At 44.7% G+C, this 24,217-nt stretch overlaps 2 protein-coding genes across 3 annotated transcripts; both read left to right on the top strand.

Annotated features, from left to right (window-relative positions):
* Window positions 1–4,102: 4,102 nt before the first annotated feature.
* Window positions 4,103–10,333, top strand: LOC143806032 (CCN family member 5-like). 2 transcript variants are annotated; one of them, XM_077285928.1, is made up of 6 exons: window positions 4,103–4,253; window positions 4,333–4,537; window positions 5,629–5,808; window positions 6,142–6,294; window positions 7,413–7,612; window positions 9,824–10,333. In XM_077285928.1, exons 1-6 carry the CDS (start codon window positions 4,188–4,190, stop codon window positions 10,142–10,144), a joined length of 1,125 nt encoding a protein of 374 aa, XP_077142043.1. In that variant the 5' UTR covers window positions 4,103–4,187; the 3' UTR covers window positions 10,145–10,333. The 2 variants fall into 2 exon arrangements, with proteins under 2 accessions (XP_077142043.1, XP_077142042.1); XM_077285927.1 differs by having other exon boundaries at window positions 6,142–6,297.
* A 2,913-nt stretch (window positions 10,334–13,246) lies between these two features.
* On the top strand, window positions 13,247–23,041 carry LOC143806031 (uncharacterized). The gene is made up of 3 exons (XM_077285926.1): window positions 13,247–13,350; window positions 22,399–22,521; window positions 22,681–23,041. The coding sequence occupies exons 1-3, from the start codon at window positions 13,302–13,304 to the stop codon at window positions 22,878–22,880; spliced, it is 372 nt and encodes a 123-aa protein (XP_077142041.1). The 5' UTR covers window positions 13,247–13,301; the 3' UTR covers window positions 22,881–23,041.
* Window positions 23,042–24,217: the final 1,176 nt, after the last annotated feature.

Here is a 24,217-nt window from a genome sequence, read left to right as displayed (position 1 = left end):
AGGCCATCTTGGCTCCCCTATGGGGACTATAATTTTCTCTATATATTTCAGCAGGCCCCTGGCAGCCATAACACTCCATTGGTGCTGGTATGTATTCGAACAGGCAAAAAAACTAATTAATTTCTGATTTCAGTGATTGACTGTGACGTGTAATTACATCCATGTCTACAAACAGTCATATAGGCCAATGGGACCCTTCAAGCCCCCCCTTATCTCCAGTTCCAGGGCTGTGTCTGCAACCCCTGTACCCATATACAGATGTACTTGAATGATTTACTGTATCACTGCATTTCATGGAGCTGAATTCCATCAAATTATCAAGCTCTTCTTACCCAGAAACATTGTAGGCCTCATTGATCAAAGCCATGTTGCCTATAGCAACCAATTAGAGCTCTCCTTTAATTTCTAAAATAGCTCTGTTAAAATGAAAGCTGCGATATGATTGGTTGCTATGGGCAACAGACAGATATTCTTTTTCAATAAAAATTGCCCCAATAATTGCCTCTAGAGGAGAATAGCCCCATATATAAGGGGCACCTGAACCCTTCATTACTCATAATATCCAACAGACAGCTTGTAATACGCTGTTCATAGACACATCTATATACTCCCATAGTGGCGTGTACATGCAGCGCCCCAGAGTCCTGGTTGCTGCAGTAGTATTATTCCTCCACCAGGGGGAGTGATATTACGTCTGGAGGCAATAAAGGAGATCTTCTGTCCAGGTATCACAACCATACCACACACTTCACACTCCAGTCCACCAGGGGGAGCAAAGGTTCTATCTATTAGGCCACTCCTCACAGATAGGTAAAACTGGTGGGTTGGTTAGAAAGTTAGGGAGTTCCTGGCTGGAGACTGAGAGAGAAAGGTCTCCAGACAGAGCAGGCTGGAATGACCTCCAGTCAGATCCAGACTGCGGTCTGAGGAGGACGAGGGTCCACGGAGCTGCGCCTGCCCCACGTGCGGCAGCATCCAAAGAAAGAGACATTGAAAGGAAGCGTGTTGTAGTGAGTGAGAAACGAAGTCATAGCAACAAGTGGATAACAGAGAGGATAGTAGACGAGAGGAGCTGCCTCCTTCCGGTGCGCGTTCCGGTAGCCAGAACACCGAGGGAGTAAAGTGCTCTACGCCTTGCTTCAGAGACTGGCAGGACAGTCAATTCCAAGTTGGCTGCCCGACCTTAATACCTAAGAAGACAGGTGGCAACTTGTGGGGGTCGGGGCGTCTCTAGGGTCCCTATAAACAAGCCTCAGGCCATCAGTCATATGGGTTTTGTTCTATCCGACCACGGGGAACAGAGAGAGAAGAGTAACAACAGTGATGATCTCATTAGAGCTTAAGCAAGTGAGGACCTACTGTGTTACTGTGCGCATAGGAAGGCTATTGAATTCCACCTGGATAAGGAGACTCTGGATTTGCCTTCAGACCAACCGGACTCTGCCTACCCTGTGATCCGGCGCCCAGGACTGTGGACACTGAAGCCTTCAGTAAAAGGTAAAGAGACTGCAACCTTGTGTCCTCGTTATTCACAGCGCCTTACACCATCCACCATCTACACTCTGGGAAGCCCTGGGGATACACTTCACCTGTGGGAAGGTATACCATCTAGCTGTCATAACATCACCCCAGCGGACCCCTAAGCAGCATCGGTCACCCTGGCGTCACGAACACTATCCCTTTAAAGACCTTTCCCTTTTAATACGGACGTCCCTAGGGCCACGGACCGGGTCAGCCACCGTGACATCCCCGCTGCGAACCGAAGGACCCGGTGCCGAGTACCCCACGCCCTACTGGGGGCGATCCATACACATGATGCCTTATTATCTGTATATACCAGATTTCCCGTGACCTTTATAAAAGGGATGTTGCACTTTCCATTTTAATGTGTTTTTTTTTCCTTTGTGGTTGTATATCAATAAACAAGGGGAATGCTTCAAAATGGGGTCAGACTATGACATATAATTAGATTTTATAGCCAAGTTTTACAGCTTAGCTCCATATTTTATGACTCCGTGTGTCAGAATATTCTCATATATACTATATATACAAACAAATATAGGCTAAATAGGGACAGGAAAATTATAAACATTCAAGTGACCCTGTCTCAAAGTAAAGAAATTCAATATAGGTCATAGTGCAAGGAATGGCAATATAGAACATATAGAGGAAAACGTGCACAAAAAAAACAAGTAAAATATAAAACATAATGTTTATTGGATATACAATGAAACTTTGCTGAATAGCAAAGTATTATTTAAAAGTAGATGACATGATGTCACAAAATGAGGTGAAAGGAATGATGCACAGTATAAGGGCTCCTTCTCACTTGCGAGAAATACGTCCCAGTCTCGCAGGTTAAAACCCGGCTCTGGCGCCGGCACTCCAGAGCGGAGCGTGCAGTTCCATGTATTGCTGTGCGGCCGCACGCTCTGCTCTGGAGTGCCGGCGCCAGAGCAGGGTTTTAACCTGCAAGACTCGGACGTATTCCTCGCAAGTGAGAAGGAGCCCTAAGGCCGAGGTCACACTTGTGAGAAACTCGCAAGTTTCTCGCGCATCAATACCCAGCACATCCGCCGGCACTCAGACCGGAGCGTCCGGCTGCATGAATTTCTCTGTAGCTGAACACGCTGGTCCGAGTGCCGGCGGCAGTGCCGGGTATTGAGCCTCGTGCGAGTTTCTCGCAAGTGTGACCTCGGCCTAATAGGGAGAAATGTGAAGAAATAAATAATGATGTGTCAGTGGAAAAACCCAATCAATTGCTGGTGAGTAGTAACTCAAAGTACCAGGGAGAACCAACACATACATCTCACTTGTAAAGCGCCATGGAATAAATGGCGCTATAACAATAAATAATAATAATAATAAGGTAAGATGAGAGTAAATTTGTTATAGCCTGTGCACAGCATAGTTACCTGGTAGCTGTGGTGCCACCACCCCAACGTGCGTTTCGGCAACCGTGCCTTCTTCTGACTCACTTACTGTATATTAATTCTGCAGCGCTTTACAGACATTATCATCACCATCCCCATTGGGGCTCACAATCTATATTCCCTATCAATATGTCTTTGGAGTATGGGAGAAAACCAGGAGAAACCCACGGAAACACAGGGAGAACATACAAACTCCTTCCTCCTTGGTGGGATTTGAACCAGCACCCCAGCACTGCAAGGCGGCAATGCTAACCACTGAGCCACCGTGCTGTTAATTACTGCGTATCGTACAAATCAAAGCCTATGGAATTAAAAGGGTTGTCCCGATTTTATCACGAAAGTCTTCAGTCACTCTACACACTGTGAGGAATTTCCGGTGCTGGCGGCGAGAACGAGCAGTCATGTAGAGGCTCAGTATTGCTGCGGGCAGCAGAGAATCTTCACAGCTGACACTGCACACAATGTGAGGATTCACAAGTGCAGTTGCATATCAAAATCTGGACAACCTCTTTAATAGTAGCACCGAGATGGTGGCCATTCATCTGCCATGGCAATGCATCAGCACCCCGCAATCACATTGCGGATGGGTGGTGATGGGCGCCCAAACGGAAGACCACTTATATGCCACTCTCAGATATTGGTAGTGCATCTAAATAGTTAAACAGAAAGCAATGGCAGCTATCTCCCATCTGTGCTATAAGAGGCAGTTTCTGGCTGTATAACACAACCTGCGTCTAACCTGTGTAGAACGGGCAGCTACTAATTTACTAGAAACTGGGCAATTGGACATCAAGCAAATAACAACAGTAAAGTATAATGTAAGTGTAGGGGAGTCAAAATGATTTGGCATCATGTAATGCTTCATTACCCCTGCGGGGGAGCTGCAGGGGGAGGGGACACTTTGATATCAGGTTTTTCTTCAGATTGTAATTGATTTTTGAGGTTCTAAGCAGTAGAACACCCTGTACTTGGCTTATAATCAGTAAAGAGGGAGCAGAAATACTTAATAATAACTTCATCTTTAAGTACAAGAACTTCTGAAAATAAGACGTGACCATCACCCTTCCTTCCTATCTCATATCAGCCATTATCTCCTGGCACAGGCATCCTATTCTTGGTGCAAATACTAAACCTCAGGCCCTGTACATTATGACTCAAGTATTCGTCTGGCCAATGGCAGGAGGCCATGTTGATGCATATAGAGTGGCGGCTTCTTGTGGGATTCCCTGCAGACGTCTCTGCTAATGCTTGGAAATGGCCTCATATATTGAATTTGCCTTGATGTTATTATGTGGGACATGTACATTAGGGAAGAGACTGGTAGGATTTTTCTCTGTGCCCCATTAAGTCTGCATTACTCTATATGTACTAATGTATATTCTTGTTTCTTGTCCTTAAGGGATGTCCTCTAACTTGTGAGTGCTCGGAAGTCCCTACATGTCCCCAAGGAGCAACGCCGGTGCTGGACTCTTGCGGTTGCGGGTGCACAGTTTGTGTCCGAGGCCTTGGCTCTGAATGTGATGGGCTTAGACCGTGTGATGTTGCTAGAAATCTGATGTGCGACTATCAGGAGGACCCCAGCGGGCGGCAAGGAGTTTGCAAGGGTTTGTCATCTTGTCTTCTTCTACCACAGTCAATGAGTTGGTCACCTCAACAATTAGGCTGGACTATGTTGTCCTGTGCCCCCATTTCAGAGAGGAGTGTGGGTCCTAAAGGTGCATTTATGACATATCCATAAATGTTTAAAGGTGAGAATATCCTTTTAAAGAGAGTAAGTCAGCAAAAATGACTGTTTGATATAGAACAAGTGGATGGGAAGGTGCAATGTCGGGTTTGGCCACACCAAGGGTGCACCAAGCGCCTGTGCTTGGTTTGAACAGTCATTTTGTACTGACAATGTCTTTTAAATACATAAGTCTATTAACTCTATAATGAACACTTTTGCAACTTTTTAATATATATTGGCCCTGATTCATCAATTTTATTTTTTCTAGTGCACTTTGCTCCAAATGCATCAAAATTCATGCAAAATATTTGATAACGTTGGCACAAATTAAAATATCCTTTTCCCCCCTTTTGTAATCATTTTGTGCCCTTAATGAAAAGTTGCTTGATCCCTTTAATAAGTTTGAAAAAGTTGCACATCAGTCTTCAAATTTGCAAATGAAAAAAATAGATTTTGTCTCATTGTGGCCAAATTTTCGCAAATGATGAATTAGCTGAGAACATCTGAATAATTAAATTTGTAGCCAACCCAAAATATGGCCAGGACTGAAATAGCCAGAGTAAAAATGTTGCAAAAAGCCATCATAAATTCAGTGCTATATTAAAAATGCCTAAAAATGGAACTTTCACAAAAACAGTGTATAAAAAAAAAAAAGTAATAAATTATTGCCTTTGTGTTCAGCTCTTCCCTGGAAACTGCTTCAGGAAACTCCCTGTTTTTGGGGCAGATTTTTGTTTCCTAAAGTGGTTTTGAAAAGTTTAGGGAAAAATGTTTCTTTAGTATTTTCTTATTTTTTGCAGCCTCCATAGAATGAAGTGACTGCAAACTTGGATATCCCCTTTAAGATTTGACATTGTCTAGTTTGGAGCAGATTCCATCATGATCCACTTGAAAAAGCTAAAAAAAACCCCTTCTCATATGAAAAACAAAATGGACCTGACCTGTAATTTGTTTTTCACCCCTTTTTAGTCCATCATGAGCGACGGTCTTGCCTCCACAACGGCAATGAGATTCTCCACGGACGAGAGTTTGAGCTGGGCTGTGAAAGTTACTGCAAATGTGAGAATGGAAATATCCACTGTGTCCCTCTGTGCCCCCCACTGGAGAAACCCACCAACCCCAACTGCAAAGAAATGCGATTAGTGACAGGTAAGAACATAAGTGGCATATAGACAGGGGTAAATCATTTTTGACTGGTAAGAACATATGTGGCATATAGACAGGGGTAAGCCATTTTTTCCAAAAACTGTGTTGCACCTTTTCAAAGGTTGTGTATGGGATTGCAGGTCAGCCCTATTCACTTTAATGGGGATGAGCTGTAGTACGAGACACAACCCATTGGCAGGTTTGGTCCCATTCTTAGAAGAAAGCCTCCATGTCTTGTCTGTACAACCTTATGATTGAGGGGTTTGTTTGGGTTCTCTACATTTCACACTTCGATCATTGTCAAGGACGTTCATTACATACAGACTGTTCTCGTAGTTCCTGGTCAGTGCTGTGCCCAATGGAGATGTCTGGAGGAGTCAAGTGGGCTTGAAGACTCAAATGAAACCCGTAATGACTACCCAACTCTAGAAGATAAGTCTACAGATGAAGAGGCAAATATCAGGACCAGAAGAGATGCCCCTGATTCAGGTGGTGAGATGGATCTGAGTGTGGAGCTTAATCTGGGGGGTGGGGAGCAATATATGGGTTGTGGTGGCAGAGATGGTGCATGGACATCCGAGTGACTGCCCGAAAGATGGATGACGTAAGGAAAAGGTTCTATGAATTAGTTAGTACATCTATGCCCCCTAAATACTCGTTTTGCCCCAATCTTTTAAAAAGGAGGTCAAAAAAGTGCCCTTCAAGTATGTACCAGTCCCTGTACGTCTTATGAGTTACTTGATTTCGCCGTCTTATTCTATAAATGCAAAAATGTTTCTATTGCCCAAGGCTTTAAAAGTAAAGACAGACCTGTTTTTCTAGTCTTGGACAAGATTTGAAAAGGTATTTTATTTTTCTTTGATGGATGAATTTTTGGCTAAGAATAATATTGGCAATTGGGTTTCATTAAAAATCTTGCCCAGTTTTCCTCCTACAGCCCTTGTGTTGCATTGTCTTTTGCTGGTTGCAGAATGAGTTACCCAAGAATCTGTCAGTGAGCTCGTTCTGACAGAAACATTTATACCTCTTGGCTTCCTTCTCATCACAGCTCATTTCTGACCAAGGGAAAGTTATGCTGAACCATTTGGTCCTAAATCTGCCGAGAGGAGCTCAGAAGAACAAAGATAAGAGTTATATAAACTCTCCTGTTGGGAGAAGTTCACTGACAGATTCTAGGTTAACTCATTCTTCAGCCATCAATAAGCAAAGGATATGGGAGTTAAAAGGTGTAACTTGTTGTTTTGTTTTTTTTAAAGAAAATGCAGATATAAAAATTATTTTTGCATCGAAATAAAAAAATTAAGGTGAAACACTGAAGGTTTCCATCGCCCTTTAGAAGTGTAATATAAAGGGGCTTATCCAAGTAACAGGTTCCCAGTATGGATTATCTTACTGGTTTCTCTCAATAAGAAATAAGTAAATGAAGTAAGGGTCAGGGTATGTGGACATGTGAGTTAAAGAGCCAAAAATCGGTCTCCCCCATTAGCCAGAAGCTTCAAAAGGGCGTAATTACTGCCCCACCCTCCGGATGGCGTCTTTACCGGAAGGATTTCCATATTTACTTTTGACCGTCAATGGCGACATCTCATTTCCAATATGTTCCACAGATCCAGAACAGGATGAGGAGCTGCCGGAAGAACCTCAGCCCTGCAAACCCAATACTGAGTGGACGCCATGCTCCCGCACGTGTGGATTTGGGAACTCGCTGCGAATAATCTACGAGAAGGAAACTTGTATCCCTAAAGCTGAGAAGAGGATGTGTATGATCAGACCCTGCAAGGGCCAATACCCCAGCGCCAACTACACGGTAAGAATAGAGAAGGGTCAAAAGCAAATTTGGGCAAGTTCCGAGAAGCCACGTGTATAATGCGGGCTCCGGAGGTTAGCCCTCTCCATAAACTGCAGGTGCTGACAGTATCATACAGCCGGCACCTGAGTCTCACTGCTGTCCTTGTAGCTAGATTCTGTCTGAAATTGTTTTGTAAAGAGGAATGGTCAAAAATACCTTCATCCAGGATCCAGGAAGTCATTAAATGCTACAGGAAGCGACTAGAGGCTGTTATTTTTGCAAAAGGAGGATCTACTAAATATTAATGTCACTTTTCTGGTGCACCTGTCAAATTTTGTTTGAATGCAGATTGCACATTTTCTGTTAGTACAATAAACCTCTTTTCAAGGCAGAAACATTACTGTGTCCAACAGTTATTAGATATATGAAACTGAAATAGCTGTTGCAAAAAAAACTATTTTTATAAAACATTAAGCTTAAGATTAATAGGCGTGCCCAAACATTTTCATATAACTGTATATACAGTATATATATATATATATATACATTTAATATTCCAGTAAAAGTGGGTTGTGATATAAAAAAAACAAAAAAAAACAAACAAACAAACAAAAAAAAAATAAAAATATATATATATATATATACTGTATATACAGGTGCTTCTCACAAATTCTCTAATGTTGATGATTATGGCTTACAGTCAGTGAAAAAAACTAAAGTAATTATCTCAGTAAATTAGAATAATTAACAATAATCACCTGCAAAGACTTCCTAAGTGTTTATAAAGGCCTGTTAGTCTGTTTCAGTAGGCTCCACAATCATGGGGAAGACTGCTGCCTTGACAGATGTCCAGAAGGCAGTCACTGACACACTCCACAAGGAGGGTAAGCCACAAAAGGTCATTGCTATAGAAGCTGCTGTTCACAGAGTGCTGTATCCAAGCAGATTAATGGAAAGTGGAGTGGAAGGAAAAAGTGTGGTAGAAAAAGGTGCACAAGCAACCGGGATAACTGCAGCCTTGGAAGGATTGTTAAGAGAAGGCCATTCATAAATGTGGTGGAGATTCACAAGGAGTGGACTGCTACTGGAGTCATTGCTTCAAGAGCCACCACACAGACGTCTCCAGGACATGGGCTACAAGTGTCACATTCCTTGTGTCAGCCACTCATGACCAATAGACAACGCCAGAAGTGTCTTACCTGGGCCAAGGAGAAAAAGAAATGGACTGTTGTCAGTGGTCCAAGGTATTGTTTTCAGATAAAAGTAAATGTTGCATTTTATTTGGAAATGAAGGTCCCAGAGTCTGGAAGAAGTGGAGAGGCCACAATCCAAGCTGCTTGAGGTCTTGTGTGAAGTTTCCACAATCAGTGATGATTTGGGGAGCCATGTCATCTGCTGGTGTAGGTCCACTGTGTTTTATCAAGACCAAAGTCAGCGCAACCATCTACCAAGACATTTTAGAGCACTTCATGCTTTCCTCTGCCGACAAGCTTTTTGGAGATGGAAATGTCATTCTCCAGCAGGACTTGGCATCTGTCCACACTGCCAAAAGTACCAATACCTGGTGTACAAACAACAGTATCACTGTGCTTGATTGGCAGCAAACTCGCCTGAAGATGAGAGACACAAGACCCAACAATGCTGACGAGCTGAAGGCTACTATCAAAGCAACCTGGGCTTCCATAACCCATCAGCAGTGCCACAGGCTGATCGCCTCCATGCCACACCACATTGATACAGTAATTGATGCAGAAGGAGCCCTGACCAAGTATTGAGAGCATTTCTGAACATACATTTCAGATTTTAAAATCATTTTTCAAGCTGGTGTTATAAAGTATTCTAATTTACTGAGATAATGACTTTCGGGCTTTCATTGGCTGTAAGCCATAATCATCAACATTAACAGAAATAAACATTTGAAATAGATCACTCTGTGTCTTAATGACTCTATATAATGTAGGAGTTTCACTTTTTGTATTGAAGAACTGAAATACATTAACTTTTTGATGATATTCTAATTTAGTGAGAAGCACGTGTGTGTTTGTGTGTGTATGTGTATGTGTGTGTGTGTGTGTGTGTGTGTGTGTGTGTGTGTGTATATATATGTATACCGCTCGGTGGGCTGCTAGGAGTCGTTCAGTGATATCAGACACAACTCCAATGTGGCCGAGCTTCAGGCTGTGGAACGTGCTGGTTTATATTATTTCCATCCTCTTGTCTTTCGGGCAGGTTCTGAAGGCAAACAACGTCTGCAGTCATGTCATGCGCTGGTCCCATCCGTCGCATCTCCGTTTCCGTGACTGCCTGTCTAGCCGCCCCTTACTCCCCAAATTCTGTGGCCTTTGCTCAGATGGACGTTTCTGTACACCGTCACTGAGTGAGACGCGCCCCGTGTTATTTCGATGTTCTCACCTCAACCGGAAGGTCACCCGCCAGGTTATGTGGGTGCAGAGGTGTCAGTGCGGGGGCAAGAGAGGAAAGAACAGGAAGAAGGACAAGGATGTGAGAAAGCCAAGCGAAGAGATGACAAACAGGGTGACAGATGATTAAATCAATGTCAGGAAGGAGCCGCAAAGCTACAGTGGTCATTCCTCGTTCTTACAAATGAGCCCTGAAACTGATGGTTCAATGAAAGGAGTCGGTGTCCGAAAGTAATCACACTCTGCCTCTCTACAGAATCACTTGTATGTTCTTCATCCACCAGTGAATGAAATAAAATGCTATCACATGTTTCCGCCATCAGTCTTACTAATTATTGCCCCTAATGAAATGCAGATGATCGGTGGGGGGGTGGAATTCAGAATGGAAATGATTGTTAGAAAGTCTCACAGGATGCTGTGACCGTACATGATTTGTATAGCACCAACACAGTCTATGGCTCTGTATTCATTCACATGGGGCCATGTGCACAGACGGGCTCAGCTCCTCTGATCTCGGGTAGCTAGATGGACATTAAAACCAATAAGTAAAAATGAAACCAGAAGAAGCAGATGTCATCCTGGTAGGATTCTTACCCAGGGCGCAAGTTTTACATTGGTTCCATGCTGCAGGAGTGCTACATGTTCTTAATTTTCCACAATTGCAGCCAAAACACATCTTTTTGCCACAATTTTACCAAACATTGTGGTTCTACCATGATTGCAAAAAAAAAGAAAAAAGTAGCGCACCTTTGTGAACGCAGCCTTTAAGCTGATGTATTGTGGTGCCTGTGTGGGTGGATGCAGACATGCTTCCTACTCTTAAAAATAGGATGGTGCAGGATGCCTGCTTGCCTAGGACGGCACTAGTTGTCCTTGCACGATACCTGCTGGCCATGTATCTGCTGATGTTGCACAATACCTGCTGGCCTTGCACGACACCAGCTGGCCGCCACGAAACCTGCAGGCTGTTCACCACAACATCTGGCCTTGCGCGATGCCTTCTGGTTGTGAACGATACCTGCTGGTCTTACACGATAGCTGCTGTCCTTGTGCAATAGCTGATGGTTATGTACAACATTAGCTGTCCTTCCACGATACCTACTGGCCATGTACAACACTGCCTGTCCTTGCACGATACCTGCTGACTTTGCACAATACCCGCTGGTCTTCCACGACACCAGCTGGCTGCCACAAATTCTGCAGGTTGTACACACCTGCTGGCCTTGCACAATACCTGCTGGTCTTCCACGACATCAGCTGGCTGCCACAAATTCTGCAGGTTGTACACACCTGCTGGCCTTGCAGGATACCTGCTGGCTTAAACGACACCTGCTGGCCTTGCAGGGTACCTGCTGGCTTAAACGACACCTGCTGGCCTTGCAGGATACCTGCTGGCCTTGCATGATACCTGCTGGCTTAAATGACACCTGCTGGCCTTGCAGGATACCTGCTGGCCTTGCATGATACCTGCTGGCCTTGCATGATACCTGCTGGCCTTGCAGGATACCTGCTGGCCTTGCAGGATACCTGCTGGCTTAGACCACACCTGCTGGCGTTGAACGATGCCGGTTGGCTGTTCACAAACCCTGGTAAGTGTCAGACAGATGCCAAATCAGCAGCACCTCTCACCACTGCAGAAGTAAGAGGCGTCTTCAATGCAGGACCATACACAGGATGAAATCAGAGCCTGCAGCTGTTAAGTGGCCCTCGGATTTTGCTCTTCCACCCATTTTATTTTTTCATAGGAATGTGATCTCTAGACTTGCTGCAAAAAAAAAAAAAAAAGGGGTGAATGCACTAGATAGAGTGCTAGTGTCAAGCAGCTCCTGAAAGGGATTTCATTTTTATCGTTGTCAAGGAGCCATCCTCTAATCGCCTTATTGCCCAATTTCTAAAAAAAATCCTCCCCAATTTCTTAAGAAAAAAATGAATAGATAAGAATCAGTCGCCGGACAAAGAGTCAGTGTGAGATGCCACCCCTGCCCCCTCCGCACGTCTTATATGGGAGGTCCCATCCCTTGTGATAATCACGAGGATGTCCACACACGGTTATTGTGAGTCACTGAGGAGCTATGTGCGGCCTGAACACAGTGGCTCATTATCCATCCAGAGTATCACAGGCCATCTGTCATAAAGTCCCCCACCCTCCTAGTCCTCCATCTCCATGGGGTATCGGGTACTCAAGCCAGAAAATTCTTAAAGGGGTTCATTGGAATTTAGTGAAGAGTGTAAAATGCACATGCTCTGACTTATTAATATATCTGTCTAAAAGTTAGTTCCTCGGTGTTAATCTTGGGGAAGATGCGGTGAGCGGCAGGAGGAAGAGCAAGGTCCATATTCCTGTACCTGGTCCATACGTGACCATCCATGGTTGGGATGTTACAGAACGTTCTAGAGAGGTTCCTGACGTATACCGCTCATACACACAACCCTCATGGTCCTCAAGGACCAGCTCCACCTTTCATGTTCCATAAAACATCCCTACTTAGCAGAGATGCCATCATTTATCTTGCAGGTCAAAAATATGGGTCTCGAGTCATCATTTATAGGTTTGTTTTTTTTTAGTCTCCTGCTATTCATTACCATTTTTTTCATCAAATTCTTCAAAGCGGCGCACGAGGTTCATGACTTTTGCGCAAATTTGAAAATGCTCTTTATTTATTTTTTTGAAATTGGTAAAAAATATCTGGAACCCTCAACCTCATCCCACAATGACAATTAAGAACCCGAATGCAATACTGAATCGGGCCTCTGATCTAGAATGTTCAGGGTTGAAGAATATCAAGGTTGAAGATATGGATTGAAGAATATCTATGATCGTTGACAGACTTATCCACTAGAGGACCTTGTGGTTGTCCCTTAACTATAGTGTCCTTAACACTCAGCCCCATCTGAATTTCACTTTGAAGAAGCTTGAAGGTCAATCCCAAGTTCCTGATGATGACATTCTAGTAGATCCAAAAGAACTTTTGGATCAGCTTCCATTCACTTCAGAAGAACTCTCGGCAACAGAGTTGTACTGTTCCGACTCTGTTAACAGTTTACATCAGGCCGCCCGGGCAACCTTTTTAATATTAGTGTTAGAAAATCCCTTTACGAAACATCACCAGATCCTCATCATCTCTATGTTCCATGAATCTGGCGTAGAACCACCTCAGATGCAAAACAGAGTGAAATAAATGAAATTATAGTTAATTAGAAGAAGGAGGTTGGTAATAAAGGAAAAGGAAACAGATATAAAAGGGACGGACATAGGATACAGGCAGCACACAAGGAAGGGATCGACCATGAAGATCTTCATTCTCGCTATGACCTTGGTCTTCCTCATACAGAGTGGTAAGAATATAATGGTATATATCAGAGGCGTAGCTAGGGTTTTGGTTCGGGGGGGGCGAAGCTTCTCAGTGGGCCCCTAACCAGGTAACCTTGATTACAACTGGGTGACGTGCCCTAATAGTGGAGGAGAACCTCAGCAGATGATCGCGCTGTTGCTGAAAATAATCTCTATACAAAGACCAATATTGATATTACCGCCATATGGTCAGTGGTAAACAATACCGGTCGTACGGCACATATAAGAGATTACTGCATAGTTACAGATAATGACTTATAGTTCACTTTTCCATCTGGCCCAGACCGACATGACAACGTCTTCCAGCCAGGACTCGGCTGTAGAGCATACAACAAAGACATATTTCACTTCTCACTTTTTCAGCACTGTCACCAATGGGACTATTCCCAACCTGCACAAACTCCTCATCCTACTGATACCCCAATACTGAGCCGCTGCTGCCGTATGTGTCCAAATTACTGCACCTACTGTGTGGTTCTCTGTGCCTTCTAAATTCTAAAGCACCCCTCTATAATATAGTAATGCCGGGTGCAAGTGTCCTAGAAAACAGTGCCCTCATTTTGTCCCTTAAAAAGTAATAGTGCCCCTTTAATAGTCACAGTAACCTGAGTTCCCCTATAACAATAAGTGCCCACTTTACATTTACCAATGTCCCGAGTCTGCCCTCTGTACAGCTCCCCTATACACAGTGTGATGCTCTCTTATACACAGTATAATGCCCCCTCACTGTATATATACTGACCCCTTAATATCCCCCAAACTATTTAATGGCTCCAACACTGTATGATGGCCCCATCACTATAATCCCCACACTGTATGATGGCCCCCTAGATAGCCTCCATATAGTATAACACACCAGATAGTCCTCAATACAGTAGAATGCACTCCCCATAGGCAGAATTTATAGTATAATGCACTCCCCATAGGCTTCCACATAGTATAATGCACTCCCTATAGTCCTCCATATAGTATAATGCACTCCCTATAGGCCTCCATATAGTATAATGCACTCCCCTTAGGTCTCCATATAGTATAATGCAGTCCTCATAGGCAGTCTATAGTACAATGCACTCCCCATAGGCAGTCTGTAGTATAATGCACTCCCCATAGGCAGATTTTATATTATAATGCAGCCCCCCTCTCATAAGCAACCTCTGTAATATAATGCAGCCCCCCCCCTCATAGGGGGCCTCTATTATTTTGCAGCCCCCTCTCATAAGCAGCCTCTGTAATATAATGCAGCCCCCCTCTCATAGGCAGCCTCTGTATTATAATGTAGCCCCCCCTCTCATAGGCAGCCTCTGTATTATAATGCAGCCCCCTCTCATAGGCAGCCTCTCTATTATAATGCAACCCCCACAGGCAGCCTCTCTATTACAATGCAGAAAAAAATGATACACGTCACTCTGTAACCAGGTGGGGTGCTCGGAGAGGGATACCACTCCCTTATCTTGTACAAATCAAAAAAATATCCGGCACTCAAAAATATCTGCAATAAAGATTCCAATGCAATCCTAAACTTATGACGTTTCGGTCTGTTACTTTAGACCTTCTTCAGACGGATTGCTGCAGAGTCCAGGTGTCAGTAGTACACAGCGTGTGGAAAAGGATGAGCTCCTATGTAGAAACAGCGCTGTTTCTACATAGGAGCTCATCCTTTTCCACGCGCTGTGTACTACTGACACCTGGACTCTGCAGCAATCCGTCTGAAGAAGGTCTAAGTAACAGACCGAAACGTCATAAGTTTGGGATTGCATTGGAATAAATCTTTACTGCAGATATTTTTGAGTGCCGGATATTTCTCTATTATAATGCAGCCCCCCATAGGCAGACTCTCTATTATAATGCAACCCCCCATAGGCAGACTCTCTATTATAATGCAACCCCCCCCATAGGCAGCCTCTCTATTATAATGGCACTGGGCCCCCCCGCCCGCTTAGGGGCCCCATAGCGGCCGGGCGGCAGAGCAGGGAGATCGGGTCTCCCTGCTCTGCCGCAGAATGTAACTGTATCGGCGCTGTGCACGTCAATAGTTACATAGCATAGCTCCGGGTAGGCCCCCTCAGAGCGCGGACCCTCTGCCCCCCCCAGTAGCTACACTACTGGTATATATTGAACGGGAGTGTGAGGATATTTTATGTTGTGAATTTGCTTTTTGCTCCCTCTAGTGGTTACTAGTTTTTTGACTCTGGTTTTTCTGTCATTCCTTTTATCCGCACCTGGGTCGTTAGTTAGGGGTGTTGCTATATAAGCTCCCTAGACCTTCAGTTCAATGCCTGGCAACGTAGTTATCAGAGCTAGTCTGCTGTGCTCTTGTCTACTGATCCTGGTTCCAGTTATATCAGCTAAGTCTGCCTTTTGCTTTTTGCTATTTGTTTTGGTTTTGTATTTTTGTCCAGCTTGTTCCAAATCTATATCCTGACCTTTGCTGGAAGCTCTAGGGGGCTGGTGTTCTCCCCCCGGACCGTTAGACGGTTCGGGGGTTCTTGAATTTCCAGTGTGGATTTTGATAGGGTTTTTGTTGACCATATAAGTTACCTTTCTTTATTCTGCTATCAGTAAGCGGGCCTCTCTGTGCTAAACCTGGTTCATTTCTGTGTTTGTCATTTCCTCTTACCTCACCGTTATTATTTGTGGGGGGCTTCTATCCAGCTTTGGGGTCCCCTTCTCTGGAGGCAAGAAAGGTCTTTTGTTTTCCTCTACTAGGGGTAGCTAGATTCTCCGGCTGGAGCGTGTCATCTAGAATCAACGTAGGAATGATCCCCGGCTACTTCTAGTGTTGGCGTTAGGAGTAGATATATGGTCAACCCAGTTACCACTGCCCTATGAGCTGGATTTTTGTATTCTGCAGACTTCCACGTACCTCTGAGACCCTCGCCATTGGGGTCATAACAGTTTGCCAGGCCAGTATTAAATGTTTAATGCGTTGCAGAAGAGGGATTATAAGAAAGAAGATTCTGAGTTTTTTTTTTTTTCTTTCTTCTTCCCCTTTACCTCAGAGTGGCTATGCTTGCTGCAGACATGAATGTCCAGACCTTGATTACAAGTGTGGACCAGCTGGCTACTCGTGTGCAGGGCATACAAGACTATGTTATCAGAAATCCTAGGTCAGAACCTAAAATACCGATTCCTGAACTGTTTTCCGGAGACAGGTTTAAGTTTAGGAATTTTGTGAATAATTGTAAATTGTTTTTGTCCCTGAGACCCTGTTCATCTGGAGACTCTGCTCAGCAAGTAAAAATAGTTATTTCGTTCTTACGGGGCGACCCTCAGGATTGGGCTTTTTCGCTGGCGCCAGGAGATCCGGCATTGGCTGATATTGATGCGTTTTTTCTGGCGCTCGGTTTACTTTATGAGGAACCCAATCTTGAGATTCAGGCAGAAAAGGCCTTGCTGGCTATGTCTCAGGGGCAGGACGAGGCTGAAGTGTATTGCCAAAAATTTCGGAAATGGTCCGTGCTGACACATTGGAACGAGTGTGCACTGGCCGCTAATTTTAGAAATGGCCTATCTGAAGCCATTAAGAATGTTATGGTGGGTTTTCCCATTCCCACAGGTCTCAATGATACTATGGCACTGGCTATTCAAATTGACCGGCGGTTGCGGGAGCGCAAAACCGCAAATTCCCTCATGGTGTTGTCTGAACAGACACCTAATTCGGTGCAATGTGATAGAAAAACCGCAAATTCCCTCATGGTGTTGTCTGAACAGACACCTGATTTAATGCAATGTGATAGAATCCTGACTAGAAATGAGCGGAAAATTCATAGACGCCGGAATGGCTTGTGCTACTACTGTGGTGATTCTACACATGTTATCTCAGCATGCTCTAAACGTATAGCTAAGGTTGTTAGTCCTGTCACCGTTGGTAATTTGCAACCTAAATTTATTCTGTCTGTAACTTTGATTTGCTCACTGTCGTCTTATCCTGTCATGGCGTTTGTAGATTCAGGTGCTGCCCTGAGTCTCATGGATCTGTCATTTGCTAAGCACTGTGGTTTTACTCTTGAACCATTAGAAAATCCTATTCCTCTTAGGGGTATTGATGCTACGCCATTGGCAGCAAATAAACCGCAGTATTGGACACAGGTTATCATGTGCATGACTCCTGAACACCGCGAGGTGATACGTTTCCTGGTTTTACATAAAATGCATGATTTGGTTGTTTTAGGGCTGCCATGGTTACAGACCCATAATCCAGTCCTGGACTGGAAGGCTATGTCAGTCTCAAGTTGGGGCTGTCGTGGTATTCATGGGGATTCCCTGCCTGTGTCTATTGCTTCTTCTACGCCTTCGGAAGTTCCGGAGTATTTGTCTGATTATCAGGATGTCTTCAGTGAGTCTGAGTCCAGTGCACTGCCTCCTCATAGGGACTGTGACTGTGCTATAGATTTGATCCCAGGCAGTAAGTTTCCTAAGGGAAGACTGTTTAATCTGTCGGTACCTGAACATACCGCTATGCGTTCATATATCAAGGAGTCTCTGGAGAAAGGACATATTCGTCCGTCTTCTTCCCCCCTTGGTGCGGGATTCTTTTTTGTGGCAAAAAAGGACGGATCTTTGAGACCTTGTATTGATTATCGGCTTTTAAATAAGATCACTGTCAAATTTCAGTATCCTTTACCGCTGTTGTCTGACTTGTTTGCCCGGATTAAAGGTGCCAAGTGGTTCACCAAGATAGACCTTCGTGGTGCGTACAACCTTGTGCGCATTAAGCAAGGTGATGAATGGAAAACCGCATTCAATACGCCCGAAGGTCATTTTGAGTACTTGGTGATGCCTTTTGGGCTCTCCAATGCGCCTTCAGTTTTTCAGTCCTTTATGCATGACATTTTCCGGAAGTATCTGGATAAATTTTTGATTGTTTATCTGGATGATATTTTGGTTTTTTCTGATGATTGGGATTCGCATGTGGAGCAGGTCAGGTTGGTCTTTAAAATTTTGCGTGAAAATTCTTTGTTTGTCAAGGGCTCAAAGTGTCTCTTTGGTGTACAGAAGGTTCCCTTTTTGGGGTTCATTTTTTCCCCTTCTGCTGTGGAGATGGACCCAGTCAAGGTCCGAGCTATTCTTGATTGGACTCAGCCCTCGTCGGTTAAGAGTCTTCAGAAGTTCTTGGGTTTCGCTAACTTCTACCGTCGTTTTATCGCTAATTTTTCTAGCATTGTGAAACCGTTGACGGATATGACCAAGAAGGGCTCCGATGTAGCTAACTGGGCTCCTGCTGCCGTGGAGGCTTTCCAGGAGTTGAAGCGCCGGTTTACTTCGGCGCCTGTTTTGTGCCAGCCCGATGTCTCACTTCCCTTTCAGGTTGAGGTGGATGCTTCAGAGATTGGAGCAGGGGCCGTTTTGTCGCAGAGAGGCCCTGGTTGCTCTGTTATGAAACCTTGTGCCTTTTTCTCCAGGAAGTTTTCGCCTGCCGAGCGAAATTATGATGTGGGCAATCGGGAGTTGTTGGCCATGAAATGGGCATTTGAGGAGTGGCGTCATTGGCTCGAGGGTGCTAAGCATCGTGTGGTGGTCTTGACTGATCACAAAAATCTGATGTATCTCGAGTCTGCTAAACGCCTTAATCCGAGACAGGCCCGCTGGTCATTGTTTTTCTCCCGTTTTGATTTTGTTGTCTCGTATTTACCAGGTTCAAAGAATGTGAAGGCCGATGCTCTTTCTAGGAGCTTTGTGCCTGATGCTCCTGGAGTCGCTGATCCTGTTGGTATTCTTAAAGATGGAGTTATCTTGTCAGCTATTTCTCCGGATCTGCGACGTGTGTTGCAGAGATTTCAGGCTGATAGGCCTGAGTCTTGTCCACCTGACAGACTGTTTGTCCCGGATAAATGGACCAGCAGAGTCATTTCCGAGGTTCATTCCTCGGTGTTGGCAGGTCACCCGGGAATTTTTGGCACCAGAGATCTGGTGGCCAGGTCCTTTTGGTGGCCTTCCTTGTCAAGGGATGTGCGGTCATTTGTGCAGTCCTGTGGGACTTGTGCTCGAGCTAAGCCTTGCTGTTCTCGTGCCAGCGGTTTGCTCTTGCCCTTGCCTGTCCCGAAGAGACCTTGGACACATATCTCCATGGATTTCATTTCTGATCTTCCGCTATCTCAGGGCATGTCCGTTATCTGGGTGATATGTGATCGCTTCTCCAAGATGGTCCATTTGGTTCCTTTGCCTAAGCTGCCTTCCTCTTCCGATCTGGTTCCTGTGTTTTTCCAGAACGTGGTTCGTTTGCACGGCATCCCTGAGAATATTGTGTCAGACAGAGGATCCCAGTTCGTTTCTAGGTTCTGGCGATCCTTTTGTAGTAGGATGGGCATTGATTTGTCGTTTTCGTCTGCTTTCCATCCTCAGACTAATGGACAGACGGAGCGAACCAATCAGACTTTGGAGGCTTATTTGAGGTGTTTTGTCTCTGCTGATCAGGACGATTGGGTGACATTCTTGCCGTTGGCTGAGTTTGCCCTTAATAATCGGGCTAGTTCCGCCACCTTGGTTTCGCCTTTTTTCTGCAACTCTGGTTTCCATCCTCGCTTTTCTTCGGGTCATGTGGAGCCTTCTGACTGTCCTGGGGTGGATTCTGTGGTAGATAGGTTGCAGCGGATCTGGAATCATGTGGTGGACAACTTGAAGTTGTCACAGGAGAGGGCTCAGCGCTTTGCCAACCGCCGCCGCGGTGTGGGTCCCCGACTACGCGTTGGGGATTTGGTATGGCTTTCTTCCCGCTTTGTTCCTATGAAGGTCTCCTCTCCCAAATTTAAACCTCGTTTTATTGGGCCTTACAAGATATTGGAAATCCTTAATCCTGTATCTTTTCGTCTGGATCTTCCTGTGTCGTTTGCTATTCACAATGTATTTCATAGGTCCTTGTTGCGGCGGTACATTGTGCCTGTAGTTCCTTCTGCTGAGCCTCCTGCTCCGGTGTTGGTTGAGGGCGAGTTGGAGTACGTGGTGGAGAAGATCTTGGATTCTCGCCTCTCCAGGCGGAGGCTTCAGTACCTGGTCAAGTGGAAGGGCTATGGTCAGGAGGATAATTCCTGGGTGGTCGCCTCTGATGTTCATGCGGCCGATTTAGTTCGTGCCTTTCATGCCGCTCATCCTGATCGCCCTGGTGGTCGTGGTGAGGGTTCGGTGACCCCTCACTAAGGGGGGGGTACTGTTGTGAATTTGCTTTTTGCTCCCTCTAGTGGTTACTAGTTTTTTGACTCTGGTTTTTCTGTCATTCCTTTTATCCGCACCTGGGTCGTTAGTTAGGGGTGTTGCTATATAAGCTCCCTAGACCTTCAGTTCAATGCCTGGCAACGTAGTTATCAGAGCTAGTCTGCTGTGCTCTTGTCTACTGATCCTGGTTCCAGTTATATCAGCTAAGTCTGCCTTTTGCTTTTTGCTATTTGTTTTGGTTTTGTATTTTTGTCCAGCTTGTTCCAAATCTATATCCTGACCTTTGCTGGAACTCTAGGGGGCTGGTGTTCTCCCCCCGGACCGTTAGACGGTTCGGGGGTTCTTGAATTTCCAGTGTGGATTTTGATAGGGTTTTTGTTGACCATATAAGTTACCTTTCTTTATTCTGCTATCAGTAAGCGGGCCTCTCTGTGCTAAACCTGGTTCATTTCTGTGTTTGTCATTTCCTCTTACCTCACCGTTATTATTTGTGGGGGGCTTCTATCCAGCTTTGGGGTCCCCTTCTCTGGAGGCAAGAAAGGTCTTTTGTTTTCCGCTACTAGGGGTAGCTAGATTCTCCGGCTGGAGCGTGTCATCTAGAATCAACGTAGGAATGATCCCCGGCTACTTCTAGTGTTGGCGTTAGGAGTAGATATATGGTCAACCCAGTTACCACTGCCCTATGAGCTGGATTTTTGTATTCTGCAGACTTCCACGTACCTCTGAGACCCTCGCCATTGGGGTCATAACAATTTTATAAGGACTGTGATATGGACTTCAACTGTACAGTAGGGATAAACGATCCCTACACTTACTATATGACCCCTTCAATGTATATAAATCTAGTTTTGCTAGCCCAGTGGGAGTGGTCCTCAACTAGGTCTTCTTGTGGACCACGCCTAGTTGGCTAAAAATATTAAATTTATATTTATGTAATAGTGGGTCAAATCTCAGGAACAGAGAGGGGCAAGAACAATATAAAAATATGGCCGGATTCAGGAGAACAGAGACAATTACACTAGGTAACAAAAAAAACAAAAAAAAAACCATTTACGGCAAGTAACAGATTTGTTTTTAAAAAAAAGGTAGTGTCACTAAAATTTTCATTGGTCCAATGCTCTTTGATGTAATAGGGCTATTGTATGGCTGCGTGTATCATCTCTTTTGAGTGATCAGTCATTGTACAGGAGGAGGAGGAGGTGAGCTTTGACATCACCTATTGTGAATGGTGGATCCTGTGTTATCTACTGTATACAGAGGAGTTATCAGTCATTGTACAGGAGGAGGAGGTGAGCTGTGACATCACCTATTGTGAATGGTGGATCCTGTGTTATCTACTGTATACAGAGGAGTTATCAGTCATTGTACAGGAGGAGGAGGTGAGCTGTGATATCACCTATTGTGAATGGTGGATCCTGTGTTATCTACTGTATACAGAGGAGTTATCAGTCATTGTACAGGAGGAGGAGGTGAGCTGTGACATCTACTCTATATAGAGGTCTTACCTTTCATTTTAATCCTATCTGTGATGATGAGACTGCTGCAAAGTCATCTCTACAGTATAAGGCCTGGTGGTCAGTGTAAAAATCTCAAGCTTTGAGAATATATAAATTTGAAAAACTAAGACACAACAACAACAACATTTAACATTATAAACCTGATTTAAACCATAGGTCATTTTCTGACAATACAATCTCTTTAGGGGGTTAATGGTTAACTCCACTTTTCTGGAAGCGACTATGAAAATAGAAACCTGATTACCCTCCTTTATGCAATGAACGTCTCACTTTGCCAAAGCAGAGTTGTGCGCTGCGATCAGACATGACCAGAAGAGACATAACCGAGAGTGACACCGAGGAGTAACGCTGCGCTTAACCCTACAGGGGACGGACTGCGATGCTACACTTGTCTGTTTCCAACAATTTCCCCAATGGACTGCATTAAATTCCCAGTGAAATGTCCTCCCAAAGAAAGATGCCTGTACTCCACGGCCTCTGGCAAAACAAGTAAGTGCAGCCCCCTGGTGGTCACTACAGCTCAGGGGTTTTTTTATGACACAGGTGCCTGTCTCTTTACTGAACCTAACTGGAGACCGCCGCCTTGTGGTAAGTGTGGGGATTGCAGCATGGAAACTTCTGTACAGTGATGCTCCCTTTCTCCCACAGAAAACTTTCCATTTGTCCTGCATGAGATGAGCTGCGCTGCGAACAGTCTGTGTGGGATCAGTGGTGAGAAGAGCACGCTGGGCGTCAACGTGACCTATCACAATGTCTGCTGTGACACCGACCTCTGCAACTCCGGCCCGGGGTCCAGATCATCCCTAAGCATCGCCCTGATACCCGCACTACTACTGCTCCTGTCATAACACTTATGTGAGGGTCCGAGCATTCACCTGCACCCCCTACTCTATTATATACACCTAATAATGTATTTATATATTACTGTTCCATACAGAGAATAATGAGTCAATAGAAATTATGACAGTATGCTGATGATCAATAAAGAGGATGTTAATCAAGAAAAAAAGTTCTCAAATTTGGACATTATAAGTATTTATTCAAAGAAGTAACATCCCGGTATTTTTTTTACTCCCTACATCCGCCACCAGAGGGCGCTGTCAACAAAAGCATGTGTACAGGTAAGGGGTATATGAAAAGAGCTCCCCCTAGTGGCAGCAGCCAGTAGGTGCTAGGACAATGTCACAACAAGCAGTTAATGCAGTTCTGCCCCAGGGTAAGAGGTATGTAGGGGAAGAAAGTGAAATGTGAGCCCTATCAGTGCCCCAGGGGGTGCAAAGAGATGCCTAGGCAAAGAAATAGCAATATATGTGATAGCAGCCTTACACAACAAACTCAACTGTCTCATCTGTGTAATGTTTGTATATTACGGCATGTATGTATATATGTGTGTAAATATATATACTTTATACAGACTAATATATACATTATGTATTATACATTATGTGTATTTGTATACACACGCTCAGACCTCACTAGACTGTATCTCGCGGGTATATGGAGTGTGCAGCAGCATGTTCACAGGGTTCGGCTAGACGACCATTACTCCACGTGTGATGTAGAACCTCAAAGGCTCCTGTGCCGGAGAGGAACTCCACCCAAAAGCCATATTCGCCCTATTATCTCACGTCCTTTGACTAGACATGCTCCCATTTCTTCAGATCCAACATGCTCACAGTCAAAAGACGTCTCCCAGAATCACAGAATATTAACATTTACTTATAGCGACTTGCAAAAATATTCACACCTTTGGCCCACCAAAACTCTCTGCCCGAGCAAGGAGGGCATTAGTCAGAGAGGCAGCAGAGACGAAAGGTAAGCCCGAAGGAGCTGCAGAGTTCCCAAGCAGAGACTGGAGTATCTGTCCATACGACCACAATCGGCCGTACACTCCATAGAGGTGGTCTTTATGGAAGAGTAGGCAGAAAAAAATCCTTTACTTACACACAAAAATTGTTGGGCTCGTTTTCAGTTTGCCAAAGCACATGTGGGAGACTCCCCAAATGTGTGGTGGAAGGTGCTGTGGTCAGAGGAGATCAAAATTGAACTTTTTGGCCACCAAGGTAAACGCTATGTCTGTCACCAAACCAGCACAGCTGATCACCCCAAGAACACCATCCCTACAGTGAAACATGGTGGTGGTAGCATCATGCTGTGGAGATGTTTTTTGGCAACAGTGACAGGG

The sequence above is a fragment of the Ranitomeya variabilis genome, chromosome 2 (genome assembly GCF_051348905.1).
Source record: "Ranitomeya variabilis isolate aRanVar5 chromosome 2, aRanVar5.hap1, whole genome shotgun sequence".
NCBI classification, from domain to species: domain Eukaryota; kingdom Metazoa; phylum Chordata; class Amphibia; order Anura; family Dendrobatidae; genus Ranitomeya; species Ranitomeya variabilis.
Note: the sequence above shows the minus strand (reverse complement) of the source record. Positions and strands in the feature narration are given on the sequence as shown.

What these genes read in the sequence shown, in the direction of transcription:
- LOC143806032 (XM_077285927.1), top strand. Translation starts at nt 4,188, where the DNA reads ATGGCCTCATATATTGAATTTGCCTTGATGTTATTATGTGGGACATGT. An exon ending in AGATGCCCCTGATTCAGGTG is followed by an intron (nt 6,298 to 7,412) that starts GTGAGATGGATC and finishes TATGTTCCACAG; the next exon opens with ATCCAGAACAGGATGAGGAG. An exon ending in ACCCCAGCGCCAACTACACG is followed by an intron (nt 7,613 to 9,823) that starts GTAAGAATAGAG and finishes TCTTTCGGGCAG; the next exon opens with GTTCTGAAGGCAAACAACGT.
- LOC143806031 (XM_077285926.1), top strand. Translation starts at nt 13,302, where the DNA reads ATGAAGATCTTCATTCTCGCTATGACCTTGGTCTTCCTCATACAGAGT. An exon ending in GGTCTTCCTCATACAGAGTG is followed by an intron (nt 13,351 to 22,398) that starts GTAAGAATATAA and finishes TTAACCCTACAG; the next exon opens with GGGACGGACTGCGATGCTAC. An exon ending in CACGGCCTCTGGCAAAACAA is followed by an intron (nt 22,522 to 22,680) that starts GTAAGTGCAGCC and finishes TTTCTCCCACAG; the next exon opens with AAAACTTTCCATTTGTCCTG.